Consider the following 14,534-nt stretch of genomic DNA (forward strand, 5'->3'; position numbering starts at 1 on the left):
GGCTGCTCAGTGGCCTCCCCAGCCTGCCAAGCCCTGCGTTTCTTTGCTCATTCACTGACACTTCCTGTGGCCTCGGGGACACTGGGGTTGGCCAGTCTCCCCAAGGATGGAGGAAGGATGGCTTCTGTGGGTACATGGGGGACCCCCCAGGGTGCTCTGGGGAGAGGGCAGGGAGAGAACAGGGCTGGGCGGGGCCTGAATCCCAAGCCTACAGGGTCAGAGACTTTTCCTGCTGCCCTGACCCAGGGGCGCGGCCCCTGCGGAGCAGCCCTCGGTGCGCGCAGGCTGCCCCCTGGTGGCGGCGTGAGAAAGCGCCCGGGGACTGACTGAAACCCTTCCAGGAGAGGGGGCCCTCGCCAGCAGGAGGGCACCTGTCCCCATCCCCTCCCCGCCAGCCCGTGCCACTGCTCCCTGAGTTTCCCCAAATGTCCAATCGCTCATTATTCCCATGAGTCGGAGCCTTTGCTGTTCCCTCCGCCTAGGATGACCCCCTCCTCCCCTGCCCCAGTGCCCGCGATCAGAATCACAGCCTTCCTCTGCTTCCCAGGGTCCATGTCTGACTCTATTCCAGGGGATGGGGAGGCCCAGTACGTGATGTGAACCCCCAGAGCCCTGCACAGGAGCCACACACAGAGGATGATCAAAAATTGCTAGCTCTGGGCTTCCCTGGTTGCGCGGTGGTTAAGAATCTGCCTGCCAATGCAGGGGACACAGGTTCGAGCCCTGGTCCGGGAAGATCCCACGTGCCGCAGAGCAACTAAGCCCGAGAGCCACAACTACTGAAGCCCGCGCACCTGGAGCCCGTGCTCCGCAGCAAGAGAAGCCACTGCAATGAGAAGCCGGCTCACTGCAACGAAGAGTAGCCCCCGCTCTCTGCAACTAGAGAAAGCGTATTTATTGAGGATCTGCTATCTGCCGGGCAATGAACAAGCCAAAGAGCTCCCTGCCTTTGTGGGGCTTACATTCCAGCTGGGGTGGGGTGAATGCAGGGATGGAACACGGACAGTAGAAAAACCACAGGTGACATACCAGGTGTGGATAAGGGCAACGGAGAAAAACAGGCAGGGTGGGGGCAGGAGGGAGGGGTGGGGTGCCACTTCCTGGCCATGACACAGACTACTCTGCAGCTATCGGAAAAAAGGTGAGAGATGCTGGCCAATGGTCAGGAGAGGAGGTTAAGTAAAAACTGATGGGACGGGCTTCCCTGGTGGCACAGTGGTTGGGAGTCCGCCTGCCGATGCAGGGGACAGGGGTTCGTGCCCTGGTCTGGGAGGATCCCACATGCCGCGGAGAGGCTGGGCCCATGAGCCATGGCCAGTGAGCCTGCGCGTCCGGAGCCTGTGCTCCACAACGAGAGAGGCCACAACAGTGAGAGGCCCGCGTACCACAAAAAAAAAAAAAAAAAAAAAATACTGATGGGACAATATGGCTAGCATAATTCTCCTTGGGTTACATTTGTGTTTCCCATGGAATGACAGCTACTGTGTTTAATTTTGAAAGTGCTGGATTAAGTTTCTATCCTCTTGCTAAATTGTCGTTGCTCTTCCAGTATGTGGGGACCATACTTGTGCCCCCCCCCCCAGACTGTGGGAAGCCCACTGAGCCCTCCAACCTGAGCCCAGGCCCCGGGAGGGGCTGGGTAGTTCTCTCTTACAAAAACAGCTTTCTTGTTCCTCATGGGCCTCAGGTTCTATTCTGGGTTGTGAGCTCACAAAGATCTGATGATTTCAAAGATTGTGAAAGCTGAGAGATGTTTGCACACCGGTGTTCACAGCAGTATGATTCACAAGGGCCCAAAAAAGTGGAAGCAACCCCGATGTATGAATGGATAAACAAAATGTGGTCCATCTATACAATGGAATATGATTCAGCCTTAAGAAGGAACAAAACTGTGACACCTGCTACAACATGGATGAAACTTGAGGACATTATGCTCAGTGAAATAAGTCAGACACCAAAAGACAATTTACTGTGCAAGTCCACTTACGTGACCTCCCTGGAGTAGTCAAATTCGTACAGACAGAAAGTAGATTAGAGGTTACCAGGGGCTGAGGGAGGGGGTGGGAAGCTATCGTGTAATGGGTGTAGAGTTTCAGTTTTGCAAGATGAAAAGACATTCTGGAGATGGGTTGCACAACACTGAGAATGTACTTAGCACTACGGAACCGTACACTTAAAAATGGTTGAGATGGTAAATTTGATGGTATGTATATTTCATCCAAATTAAAAAAAAAAAAGAAATTGTGACCCGGTCTGGGTTGCCCCTCCAGCCAGCCGAGGAGACTCTGTGCCAGCCTTCTCACTGGAAAGCCAGGTGGTTGTGCGGGAGAGGGGGTGGTCGTGGCCCTCAGCGGACAGTTTCCTTCCAGGCTGAGACCTGAAGCTTCTGCTCACAAGTGGTGAGTATGTGCATGCACCACATGGCCTCCACGCTGGTTCCTGTGTTCTCTGAGGATAAGGCAGGTTGGGTTGAGGCATCCCCTGGGCCTGCCCCTCCTTGTTCCCACCTCAGCCCAGGGGGCAGCACAGTGGAAACTTCTGGACCCGATTCACCAACTCCCCAGAGAACCTGCCCTTAGCTCCAATCCTTCTGGCCGGATGCTTCCAATCAGTTCCCCTTGCCCCCAGGGAAGGTGGTGCCCTTTCTCTGATAGCAGTGGGGACATGGGGAAAGGTGGAGCATCAAATAGAAGCAGAGAAGAATGAAGACCACCCTCGGTCCCCACCTTCTGGAGTGGGAGCCCCCAGAGGACCATGGGAGGAAGCAGCATGGCAGCCCTGTGACCTGAGACAAGGGGACCCTCTGAGTCTCAGTGACTCTTCTGTAAATGGGGTGAATGTGGACACGCCCTCCCAGGGAGGCCCTCAGAAGTGAGAAGCGCTAGGGAAAGATACAGAGGGGGACCCCCAGCTGGGATGCGCTGACCCCACCCTCCACAAAGGGCTGACCCCAGTCCGCCTGCAGGGACACCTTGTGGGGCCCTGCTTCTCAGCCCTGGCTCTTCGTTGGACCCTCCGCAGCCCTGCCAGCCGACGCTGACCTGAGCCTCCCTAAAGGGTTCGCACCCTCCCCCCCCACCCCCCCAGCCAGGGAAACATGTCTGCAGAGAGGGAGGAGAGGCGGGCTTGGTTCCTTGGTTGTGCTTTCACTTCTAAAACATCCTTTTTCTTTTTTCTATGAACATTTTAATGAGGAGTTGAACAAAAGATAGAAAAAATAACATTCTGATGGCTTTTTTTTTTTTTTTTATTTAAGAGGCAGGCTTTTCTTGAGACTTTCATACAAGGCAATGGGTGAGTAAGGCTAAACTCCTAAAGAAAACGCATACTGATGATGGAGCAGAAAAAGGCACTTCTCCCAAAACCTGCTGGTTACCAGCCTGTCAGCCTCTCAGGGGCTACTTGCTCTGCTTTTCTTCTGGAAACAGGTCCATTCAGACCTAAGCCCTGCTGCCCTCGAGGCCAGGAGGACTGGGATGGCCGAGTGTTCCGAGCATTGGTGCATGGAGCAGGCGCTGTGCACAAAGTGAGGAGGGCTTGGTGGTGGGGTCCGCATGTGGGGCGCAGGTGGCTAGAGGCCACCACCCCAGCGGGGAGCTGCACTCGCTCTCCCTGCAGGGACATGTGATCCAGCAGGTGGACTGAGACCAGGCTTCTGTGGCCACCCGACTCCCCGTAGTAGAATCCCTTGTCATCCGCAGGCCCATAGACAGTGACCACATCCCCCACCCTCAGTGACATCTTGCCCTTCACCAGGCCCCCTGCCGGCCCATCCCTGGGGTCATAGTCCAGAGCCGCCACCATGGTCTTTGGAGTCCACAGTGAAGGCCTTCTGGGGCTCCCCTGCGGCAGGGGGAAGGAGCCCTGGGGGCCTCCAAGCCCCCCAAAGTCATCGAGGTGGGCCATGGAGGGCAGGTACCCTTTGCCCCAGCAAATGCCACCTCCCACCAGTCCACTCCGTGCCCGTGTCCACCTTGTCCACCAGGTGCCTGGGGACGTCGCCCACTTGCCCATCATGTTCGCCACGATAGAAGCCGTGGGTGTCCTGAGAGCCCCACACTCTCAGCAACTGCCCTTTCCAGAAGGTCAGCTCCTCCTCTGCAGCCTCGGGGGTGGCAGACATCACCAGGGGGATGTAATCAGAGAGGGCCACAAAGAGCTTGGCTGGAGGGTCTACCCTCATTCCCAGCGATGGGTCGCCAACCCTGGACATCCTGATGACCCTGCTGGATGGAGCGGGACACAGCGCCAAGCTGGGCTCCTGGAACCAGCCCTCTCTCTTGCCCCCCAGAGCCTGACCTGGCCCTGCTCTGTCTCCTGAGCTCCTTCCTCTGCTCTCGCCCCTCTCTGCCCCATAGACCGAAGCGCCCTGCCTCCTCCTGCAGAATGTCACAGAAGTCAGACACGTATCGCTGGCTGGTGCCCAGCTGGGGAGGGGTGAATGCTGGGGCATTTTGCTTTTGTCTGAGGACCTTCTCAAGGGCAGCCTTCTCCTGACACGGCTCTTTCCTGGGTCCACACTCAGGGGACCGACAGATGACTCCTGCAGCAGGGCTTTGGCTGGTGCCCACGTGCCGGGTACTGGTTCTCTTCCCCCCGAGACTGGCCCCGGGGCAGAGGTGGCCTGTGGCTCCGGGGACTCTTCTGGAAGAGCTGGTCCTTTCTGGAGAGCTCCCGGGCCTCTGTGGGCCTCTGGGCTTGGCTGTCTGACCCTGCACTTGGAAATTCTCCGTCTGAACTCAGTCTGGGCTTCAGGGACTGCCTCCTTGGGGGTTCTTCAGGGAATGCTTCTAGAAACTTGGCCTGGGGCTCCCCGCAGCTTCCGGGGCTGTGGGGACTGGCCTTGGCCCTCGGGGGAGTCAGCACCAGCCTCTGAGGGCAGATGGGGAAGGTCATTCTGCCAGTGGACGGGTCCCCACAGGTGCAGCTAAAGGGAGACATCTCTGGCAATCGGAGACAGGTGACGCAGTTGCGAGGGATCTGAGCCGGCACCGAATCCACGGATTCTCCACAGAACGACATGGTTCTCACCGAGATATTCTGGCACATCGGTGGCAGCTGGAGCTGGGAAAATTCCAACAGGATGCTCCCGGCGGTGGCATCGGCCACCTCTGCCACCTTGAGTCCATCGGCATACACAGCATAGCCGGTGACCTGGACTCCGTTGGAGGACCCAGCTGAGTCGATGGTCACGGGGAGCCAGCTGACCACCAGGAGGCCCGGTGAGGCATGGCGCTCCACCAGCACGTCCAGTGGAGGGTCAGGGGGGCCCGCCAAGGGTGTGTTGAAGGTGATGGTTGAGGACATTGTTTCCCAGAGCTCCGGCAGCGAGTCCCACGGTGGGTGCACCTCCACCCTCACCTGGTACCTCGTGCCGGGATGCAGGTGGTGGAAGGTGTAGCAGCTCACGCCTGCTAGGGTCAGGGCACACTCCAGGTCATCCAGGTACACCATGTGGGGGTGGCTGCTGCCAACCCAGGTGATCTCGGCCGACGTGGCTGCAACACTCTTCAGGTAAAGTTGCGTAGGGGCCACACAAAAGACACTGTTGGTCCCCAGAAGAGGTCTGGAGAAACCCCACTTGCCCATGCTCTGCTGAGAGCCCAGCCGGCCACCTTCCATCTTGGCATCTGAGATTTCTATTGCCACTTCGGTCTTGGAGCCCACCCTCACCGTTGTCGCGTGTGGCCCCCTGTCCACTGTCCCCTGGGCTTTCCCAGGTACTAAGCTGTGACCAGTGTCTTCCTTCGAAGCTTTGCCCTGCCCAGCCTGGAGTCGAGTGGGGCCAAGGTCAGGGAACTCATGGGGCAGGCAGCCCAGGATGTCACTATCTGAAATCTGCTCCACCAGGTTGGACTGCACCAGCCCCTGCCGGCCGTCCTCAAGCTCCCCTTTGTAGAAGCCGTCCTCATCCATGTCCCCAAAGACATACACGTAATCCCCAGCAGTGAGCAGCAGTTCGCTCTCGGGGTGCTTGTTGGGCCCTTCAAATGGGTTGTAGCTATACCGAGCCAGAAAGATCTTGAGCTTGGGCGTGGTGGGGGCCTCCGAACCCCCCACTTCCAGGGTTGAGGACACGCTATAGGGCTCCAGATCCTCCACCTCGCTGGCTGTGTCCACGTCCAGAGTAGGGCAGGATGGCACAGGGGCCCACATGGACTCCACCTCAGAGGAGGAGTTTGACTGGGAGCTGGTTTTCTTGGCCTGGGACCTGGAGTCCAGAGGTCGGCTGATTGGGACTCTGTCTGGCACTTTGGGGGCACTGGTTGCCTCCCCGAGGGCAACTGGGATCTCCAGCAGGGAGTCTTCCTTCTCCTGTTTGGCTCTGCTAGGCTGAGACAATGCTTGGTCCTCAGGCCCTAGCTGCAACTTGGTTCTTCCACTGCTTCTCACTTGGGACTCCGGGGCTGGCGGGGCCTCGCGGGGTTCCTGGGAGGGTGACCAGGCTGACACTGCAGTGCCCGCATCTCCTCCCAGGCCGTCTGGAGATCACACAGGGCCTTCTGCTGGTCGTGCAGCAGCTGTTGCTGCCTGTCCTGCCCTCGTGCCGCCTGCTGCAACAGCTGCCCCGCCAGCAAGCCGGCGGCGTTGCGCTCCCGGCACGCGAGGCCCAGCTGCCCGCGCACGTCTTTGTTCTCGGGCCGCCACCTTTCCCGTCCAGTCGGCCTGGGCCTGCAGCCGCGCGTTCTCCTTCGCCAGCCAGGCGCCTTCGCGGAGCGCCGCCTGCAGCCTCGCCTCGGCCTTCTCGCCGCGTCGCCGCGCCGCCGCCGCCTGCGCGCCCAGCTCCGCGCACTCTCGCCGCTGCGCGCTCAGCTCGCGCTCCAGTGCCTGTACTTGGCTCCGCGCCTCCTCGCATGGTGCGCTCTGGCCGCCCGCCTCCGCCCGGGCGCTGCTGGTGGCCTGCTGCAGGGTCAACTGCCTCTGCAGGCGCAGCACCTCCCGCTGGGACTCGCGTTGCAGCCGGTCCAGGTCGCTGACGTTGAGCCACTGGGCGCAGGCGGCGCCCCCCGCAGCGAGCGGGGCGCTGCTGAGGCCCGAGGCGATGCGCGCCTGCAGTAGGTGGCACTCCTGCCGCAGCTCTTCGATCTGCTTGTCCTTGTCCAGCAGCACGCTAGCCTGCTCCGACAAGTCCCGCGCACGCTGGCGGGCGAAGGCCTGGCACAGCTCCAGGCCCGCGCGGCTCTCGCCGGGCACAGGCGCGCTCACAGCACGCTGGTTGGTCTCCTGCAGCTTGCGGGCCCGGTCCTCCAGGCGCCGCGCGAGGCCGGTCAGCTCGGCGTGCTTCACCTTGACCCGCTTCACCTTCTTGTCCGCCTTGTCGGAGAAGCCCGCGCGCCGCAGCTGCAGGTTCTCTTCGCGCAGGCCGGAGCAGCGGCGCGCCAGGACCTGCAGCGCCTCGGACAGCTCCAAGTTTCTGCTTCAGCAGCTCGCTGTAGTCCGGGCCCGGCGGCAGGGGGTTCAGGGCTTCGCAGGGCTGACTCCCGGACTCTTCCCCTCCTCGCGGGTCGCTAGGTCTCCTGCGCTCCGGTACTGGCGGCGGGGGACTCAGGGACCCCGGGATGGAGGCGTCTGGAGAGGAGGATTCGGGGGCCTTGGGGTGACTCAGGGTGCTGTCGAGCGAGAGGGAACGCGCTGGTGCCAAGGAATCGAGGGAGCTGGCGCGCGCGGGGAGCACGCTGTCCGGGGAGTTGGAGCACGCCGCGGGCACCCGGTCGAGGGAGCGGGAGCGCGCGCGGGCGCCCGCGCTCAGGCCGTCAAGGGGTTCTAGTCGACATGAGGACTTGGCGGCGGCCTCAGGGGGTGGCTCTTCTGAAGAATGCGCGGTCTGGGGGTCGGGGGTGCCGGACAAGGAGGGGTGCCAGCGGAAGTGTTCCAGAATGTACTTGAGGAAGAGCTGCCGCTCCACGTCGAGTGCCGCCTGCAGGTGGCGGATGCGCGAGGCCTGCTCTCCGTCCGTTTCCCAGCGGAGCTGCGCCAGCACTTCCTGAAGGCGACAGCGGCACTGCGCTGCGGCCTCTTCGGGCGCCCCCGCACGGCCGCAGTAGCCGCGGTTCATCAGCTCCTCTGCCAGCTGGCGCTGCAGCTCCCGGGCCTCGCGCACCACGCCATCGCGCTCGCGGTGCAGCAGCTGCTGCAGCTGTCGCATCTCGGCCTCCTTCCAGCGCAGCAGCTGCCGGATCTCGGCTTCGCGCTCCCGCAGTACCTCCTCCTGCAGCTGCCGCAGCTCCCGGCTGCGCTGCGCCTCCCACTTGGAGCGCAGGTGATCAACCAGCTGTTGCCGTTCCTGCTCGGCCTCCTCCCGCTGCCTGCCGCGCTTGGGCAGCGAAGCGCCGCCGCTCCTCCCGCCCGCGCGCCCGCTCCGCCTCCAGCTCGGCCCGCAGCTTCTCCAGCTCACGCCTCTGCTCCTCCAGCGCCGCCGCCGCCGCCGCCGCCGGGCCCGGAGTAGCCGGCTTCTTGGGTGTCACGCGGCCGCCGCCAGAAGGGCTGGGCGAGTCCTTGGTCATGGTGGTCGCGGCCGGGCAAGACGCCTGACCTCGCTTGGCCCAGGCCGCCGCTCGCCAACGGCCGCTGCCCTGGCCGCGGCCAACTGTGCCGCGCGCCCCTTCCGGGCTCCCTGAGGGTTCCCGCGCGCCCCTTCCGCCTCTGGGCGCGTTCTCCCACCTCTGCAGTGGGTGCGGCTAGCCCGTGCTCCTCTCCCGGCTGCCTATGTTGGCGCTGGGCTCTAGACACCCAGGCTAGACACAGCCCCTGTCCTTCCCAGGATGCCCACGAGTCTCGCTGGCCCCAGGCCTCTCCCTGATCCTGGCACCATATCCCTTTACGACCCACCCCGGCCCTCTTCCAGGCACTGGACAATCCCTTTCAGGCCAAGGAACCCGTGGGAAGCCTGAGCTGCTTCTCTGGGCACAGAGAAAGGGGGCTCAGTGTTTGGCTCAAGATCACCAATGGATTCAGGTGGTGTGGTGGCTGGAAACTGCAACAGGAAATGCCCAAACTTGGGGGTGTGCCCTGGGCTCACCCAGAGGAGGGGGCATCTGGCTCCTGCATCTCCACTGTGCCTACCCATCCAAGGACCCCTTCCAAGGACTTGCGTGCATTATCTGTTTAAACCTCCTATACCCATTTTACAGAGAAGTCTCAAGTCCATGACCTGGGCATGGTGCCAGCCAAGACAGGGGACAAGTGTTCCTTCGAGGACCATAGCCCTAGCCTGTGATTTCTTGGTTCATTTTCACAATCCTCCCGCAAGGACGCTCAGAGAGATAAGGGCCTACCCACAGTCACATGGCCCAGAAGTAGCTAAGTTGGAATTCAGACCTGCAAAATTATACCTCCAGATTCCATGGGCACTCTGATGCCATCTGGTCAATCTCAGGGTCGCAGGTGGGAGGACCCCTACCCAGTCTTTCTCTCAGTGGGGAGCTCTACATTTCATATCTGCAGAAGGATAAGAGGGTCAAGTGGAACCCGGAGACTGGGACGGCCAGTTGGAGAGGCAGGGAGGGAGGTGAAGGATGGGGCCACCATGAGGGCCCAACCTGCCCTTTGGTCAGGCTCAGGAGTGCCTGGGGCTACCTGCTTTCCCAAAAAGTAAAGCCAAAGGCCTGTATGGGCCCTGCTGGGTCCCCACACCACCTCCCTGGATACAGCAAGGCCAGAGAACTTTCCATGGCTTTCCAAGGGGCAGTGTATCGGATGCTTAGGGCTGGTGGGACTTTGGAAGCAAATAGTCCTTAAGCTTTTCGAGCTGCTCCCATGTTCTCTTCTGTAAAATGGGCTAATAATGCAGCTCCCTCCCTTGCTGTGTGACCTCCCAGAGTTTCCTGACCTCTCTGAGCATCCATTTCCTCTGTGAGGTTTCAAGGAGGTAAGAGTATACAGTGCCCAGAGCAAGGCTCTCTAGCAGCTCACTGATTTTAATTCTAGTCCCTCTTTCACAGCTAAGGAAACTGAGGTCTGCAAGGTGGGAATTTGGCTGAAGTCAGGCAGGGCCTCCATGGTGGAGGCAGCCCAGGTACCCTCTGAGTTCCCTGGGACTCACTCCATATACCTCAGGGCAGGTGGGAAGCCTCAGAGTCCGGGGCATCCATCCAGGCTTTGCCACTTTTTGGCTGAGGGACCACTGATGACTTCACCTCTCAGCCTCCTCACAATGTGTATATTGGTAGCACCAGCCTCCCAGGGTTGGAGGCACACCAGGGCTCTGTTGGCCGAGCGCTGGGTGTATAGTAGGTGCTGCACTGAGGTCTGTGCAAGTTCCTATCTCCCCATCTAGGGCTTGGCCTGGACCTTCACAAGCTTCTTCCAGGAGTCTGAAGAATTCCCCTGGCTCGAAGGCCTCTGGGCCTTTGCATGCGTTGTTTCCCCTGCTGGGATGCCAAACTGGCCCGACACAAAGGTAACATGTGCCATGCTCCATGCTAACGCTTGCCATTCGGTATTTATTTATTTATTTATTTGCCATACCACCATGAGGCTTGCAGGATCTTAGTTCCCCAATCAGGGATTGAACCTGCGCCCTCGGCAGTGAAAGTGTGGCGTCCTAGCCACTGTACCACCAGAGAATTCCCTGCTATACAGTATTCAAACCACCCATTTCACAGATGAGAAGTCCCAAGCTGCAGTGGGTTAAGAGTTCTGCTCAAGGTCACAGGCTGATTAGTGGGTTCCACACAACCCTGGTTTTGTCCACTCACTTATTACTAACCTTATCTTATCCTTTGGCCTCTGCTTAGCAGTTCCTCCTCCAGGAAGCCTTCCCTGACTCTCCAGGCTGGGCTGGGGCGACCCAGGGCTCTGCAGCTCAGATCACACCACACGGTGCCTCTCCTTTTGGAGCAGGGATATATCTAATACACACGTGCGTCTCTGCCCAGAGTGGGCTCAGGGGAGGGGTAAGAAAGTCCCTCCCCAGAAAGGTGGTACCTGAATGGGGGAGGTAGACAGGCCAGGTGGCCAGGTGAGGATGTGCCCTTCACGCCCTGCCTGCCTGCCTGGCCCTGGGCAGCAAGGGTGAGGACCCCAGGCTCAAGGCTGCCCACTGGGGCCTTGGGCAGAGGCATCAGGCTGGCCGGGAGTGAGGCTCAGTTCTCAGGAGAGGTGTTGGCAGGATCGTAAGCTGTGGAACGTGCGCGCACGCGCACACACACACACACACACACACACACACACACACAGAGCTTCCCTTAGCCTGGCCACCTGTGTGGTTGGGAGCTTGGGACCCCTACTTAAGTCCGGCTCTTCCCTGCCCTTCCTGCTGTGGTACCACATAGCTCCTGGGAAATGCGGATGGACATCTGGTACCCGGCCATTTGCATCCAGTCTTTAATGCTGTGATCCCATTAGCAACACCTCTGCTTCTCAGGGTATGGTGCCAACCTGGCCCGGTGGCACCTGGGCCCTCTCACAGCTTGGGCTCTGCTGCTCTGAGGATGGCTGTCTAACCACGAGCCACCCACCGGACACTCGGAGTGAATTTCCCACCTCCCCCCTAGCCTCTCTTCTGTGACTGACCTTCCTGGGTTGCTCCTGGGGCAGGACAGACACACAGCCCTCTCACTTACACAGTACTTTCTCCAGGTAGGCAGGTAGATGACCTTGAACCCATCTCGCAGGTGGGAAAACCGAGGCTCAGAGAAGCACTTTCTGTGTTCATTCAGCACTTGGCTCTATGGGCTCCACCCTTTTTGTTGTACTCATGTTTTTCTTTTTTGTTGTTGTTGTTTTTTGTTTTGTTTTCTTTTTTGGGGCCACGCTGTGAGGCTTGTGGGATCTCAGTTTCCTGACCAGGGATTGAAGCCAGGCCCTGGGCAGTGAAAGCATGGAGTCCTAACCACTAAGCCTCCAGGGAACTCCTAATACTCAAGTTTTTCAAACTAGGTTCTCTTGAACCCTGATGTGCCATAGGAGATGCCACTGGGCAGTGGCAAGTGGCAAGAACACAGGGAATTTTGGTTCCAGATGTTCTCTGTGAGAGGAGAGGTGGATGGGAGGGAGGGGGGAGGTTAGACACAGGGACAGTCCAGGTGGTCGTGGAGCCACGGGGAGCATGTCTTCACGGGACCCTCAGCACTGCTCTGTTTGACAGAGGCCAAGGCCCCGAGGCTCAGCGGGAGCAGATGGCTTGCCAGGGCACGTGGGCAGCTGTGGCAAAGCTGGACGGTCCCCTCAGGGCACTGGGTGGGGCACCACAGCCTGGACGTCCTGCTGCAGCCCCAAGCAGGGCTGCCAACAGTCAGGGCAGGAGGGCAGACTGCAACAGAGGAGGTGGACCCCAGCCTGAGTCCCTGGGAGCCCCACAGTGCCATCAAAGGCCCATCGGAGGCATTCTGGAATGTGGATGAGTGCGTGAGCAAACTGTGCTACCCTGGTACCCGGCTCCTGCCATCCCACACTTGTCACGTTGTGCACTGATTGTCCAGTGACCTGCCTGCCACCCCCATGGACTCTGAGCTCGGGGAACTTGACTGCTTTCTCTGGTCTCAGCTTTCTTCCCTAAAACATGAATGGGATAGATTATATGGGTAGTTTTCAAACTGGGCTCCTTTAGGGTCCGGGGCTCCTGGAAGATACTGTAGGGGTGGGAAGGATATGCCAGAGCTGAAGGGGAGACACTGCCCCTACAGGACACGGCCACTAATTCGTGTCATTTATCAGGTTCTAAGGAGGACTTTGGTTGAATAGTGTTTTTTAATAGCGTTTAAAGAGGTATGCTGGGAATTCCCTGGCGTTCCAGTGGTTAGGACTCAGCAGTGCTGCCACTGCAGGGGGCACGCATTTGAGCCCCGGTCGGAGAACTAAGATCCCACGAGCCTCATGGCGCAGCCAAAAAAAAAAAAAAAGGTGTGCTGCTGGCAACAAGTTTGAGAACCTCTGGGTCAGAGACCCTCCTGTCTATTATGGGCACAGACACCACTGCCCCAACACCCCATGATTCCACTGATCCTGAGAGGGGGCACGTGCCCCTCACGTCTGGCTTTGCTCCACATCACCAGCCCTGTGCTCCATGTGTGACCTCTGGGTCATGTGGAGTCCTGGGATGCTGATCCGCATCCCTCCTTTGCCACCCACGCCCCGCGTTTTGCAGAGCTTGAGGCCTTGGTGAGGGCCCTGGGCTCCATCCTGAGAGCCCCCTGGAGAGTTTTAAGCCCCCAACCTCTGTGGCCACAATAGCCCCAGCTTTCCAGCCCACTTCTCTTATGTGTGAGTCATCAATGTGTTTTCTGTCTGTTCTCTGATACCTCCTCAGTGTCTAGAACAGTGGCCCGTACATGGTCCACGCTCAGTGAATACGCGACTAAAGACAGAGGCAGGCTGACCAGGTGTGGCCTCCGTCCTCGTGGAGTTTACAGTCCAAGGGCAGACACAGGCATTAAACACAAATATGGCAAAGGGACGTAGTGAACTCGGAGTGTGGACCAGTGCTAGGGGCTGAGGGTGGTGCTAACGGGGAGAAGACCCCAGCTGAGCTGAGGCAGGAGAGCAAGGGCTGCCCAGAGCTGAGACTGGATCTCAGGCAGAGAGACCTGCCAAGCTCCCGGCCCCTCTCAGTCTGTCATGGTCCTTGTGTGCCTGAGGAGGGACTGGGGCTCAGAAGGGAAGGGTCACTCAGTCGCAGCCCACCCAGAGCTTCCTGCTCCAGGTTGTGGGAGGCCTGGCACCCCCAGCACAAGCCCTTCCTGGATGGATATATTCTCTGCCTCCACTCCTGGGCCCTGCTGCCTGCTCTGGCCAGTCCACGCCCTCCTGGGCAGGCAGGGACAGCGTGTGCTAGCTTCCAGCTCTCCAGCTGGGGCTCTCTGGCCTGCTGGGCTGGCCTCTCACCTGGCAGCCTCAGCCTCACTCCCCACACATGTGTCCCCGTGGGTGGCCAGCCCGCCCCCCCCCCCCGCACATAACAGGCCTGACGCCTGAGGTCCCACCACAGTTGGGGTGGCTGGCACTGTCCTCTTCAGAGGAGGAAACTGCCTTGGCCCATGCGACTCAAGTCTGGGCTCTGAACTGGTGCCGTCAGAACTTGTCCATGGGCTCTGGCCACCCGGGTGCCATCGTAATCCCCAAGCTGCTGCCTCCTGAGGACCCCGCGGGGCTGCCAGCAGCGTCTTGACTTGCAGCTGCCCGCTGTTGCCAGGACAGAGCCATCCTCCGTCTTCTTCATCTGCATTCCTCTCCGCTCTGGGCCTATTCCGACCACCCTTCTCTCTCCATAGCCTGAAGCTCGAGGCCTTGTCCATCTCCCACTGACACTAGTGGCAAGACCTTTGGTCCAGTTATTTGGCCATTGCTCTAGGTCAGGGGACGGTCTTTCCTTCATCAAAGGGCACCCAGTCTGGCTGAGCACCCAGTCTGGTCTGGGCAGAGAGTGGGGGGCAGGTGCCATGTTAATTTCTTCATTCACTAAACAGAAATCCTCCAATGGGGTTTGTGAAGGAAGGGAGGAAGGAAGGAGGGAGAGTAGGGGGGCATAGCAGGGAAGGAGGGAAAGAGGGAGCCCTTTGGGTTGGCTGAGTCTCCCAGCCCTTACTTTACCCCAC

The 14,534-nt window shown here is 59.7% G+C and overlaps 1 protein-coding gene across 1 annotated transcript; it reads right to left on the minus strand.

Moving 5' to 3' along the window:
- Positions 1 to 3,372: 3,372 nt before the first annotated feature.
- Positions 3,373 to 8,504, minus strand: LOC116765012 (RIMS-binding protein 3C-like). The gene is given in 8 exon segments (XM_032654052.1): positions 3,373 to 3,921; positions 3,923 to 4,303; positions 4,305 to 4,577; positions 4,579 to 6,422; positions 6,425 to 6,638; positions 6,640 to 7,416; positions 7,418 to 8,302; positions 8,304 to 8,504. Coding segments are annotated over 8 exon segments (5,124 nt in total).
- Positions 8,505 to 14,534: the final 6,030 nt, after the last annotated feature.

This window comes from Phocoena sinus, chromosome 14 (assembly GCF_008692025.1).
Source record: "Phocoena sinus isolate mPhoSin1 chromosome 14, mPhoSin1.pri, whole genome shotgun sequence".
Classification (NCBI taxonomy): Eukaryota; Metazoa; Chordata; class Mammalia; order Artiodactyla; family Phocoenidae; genus Phocoena; species Phocoena sinus.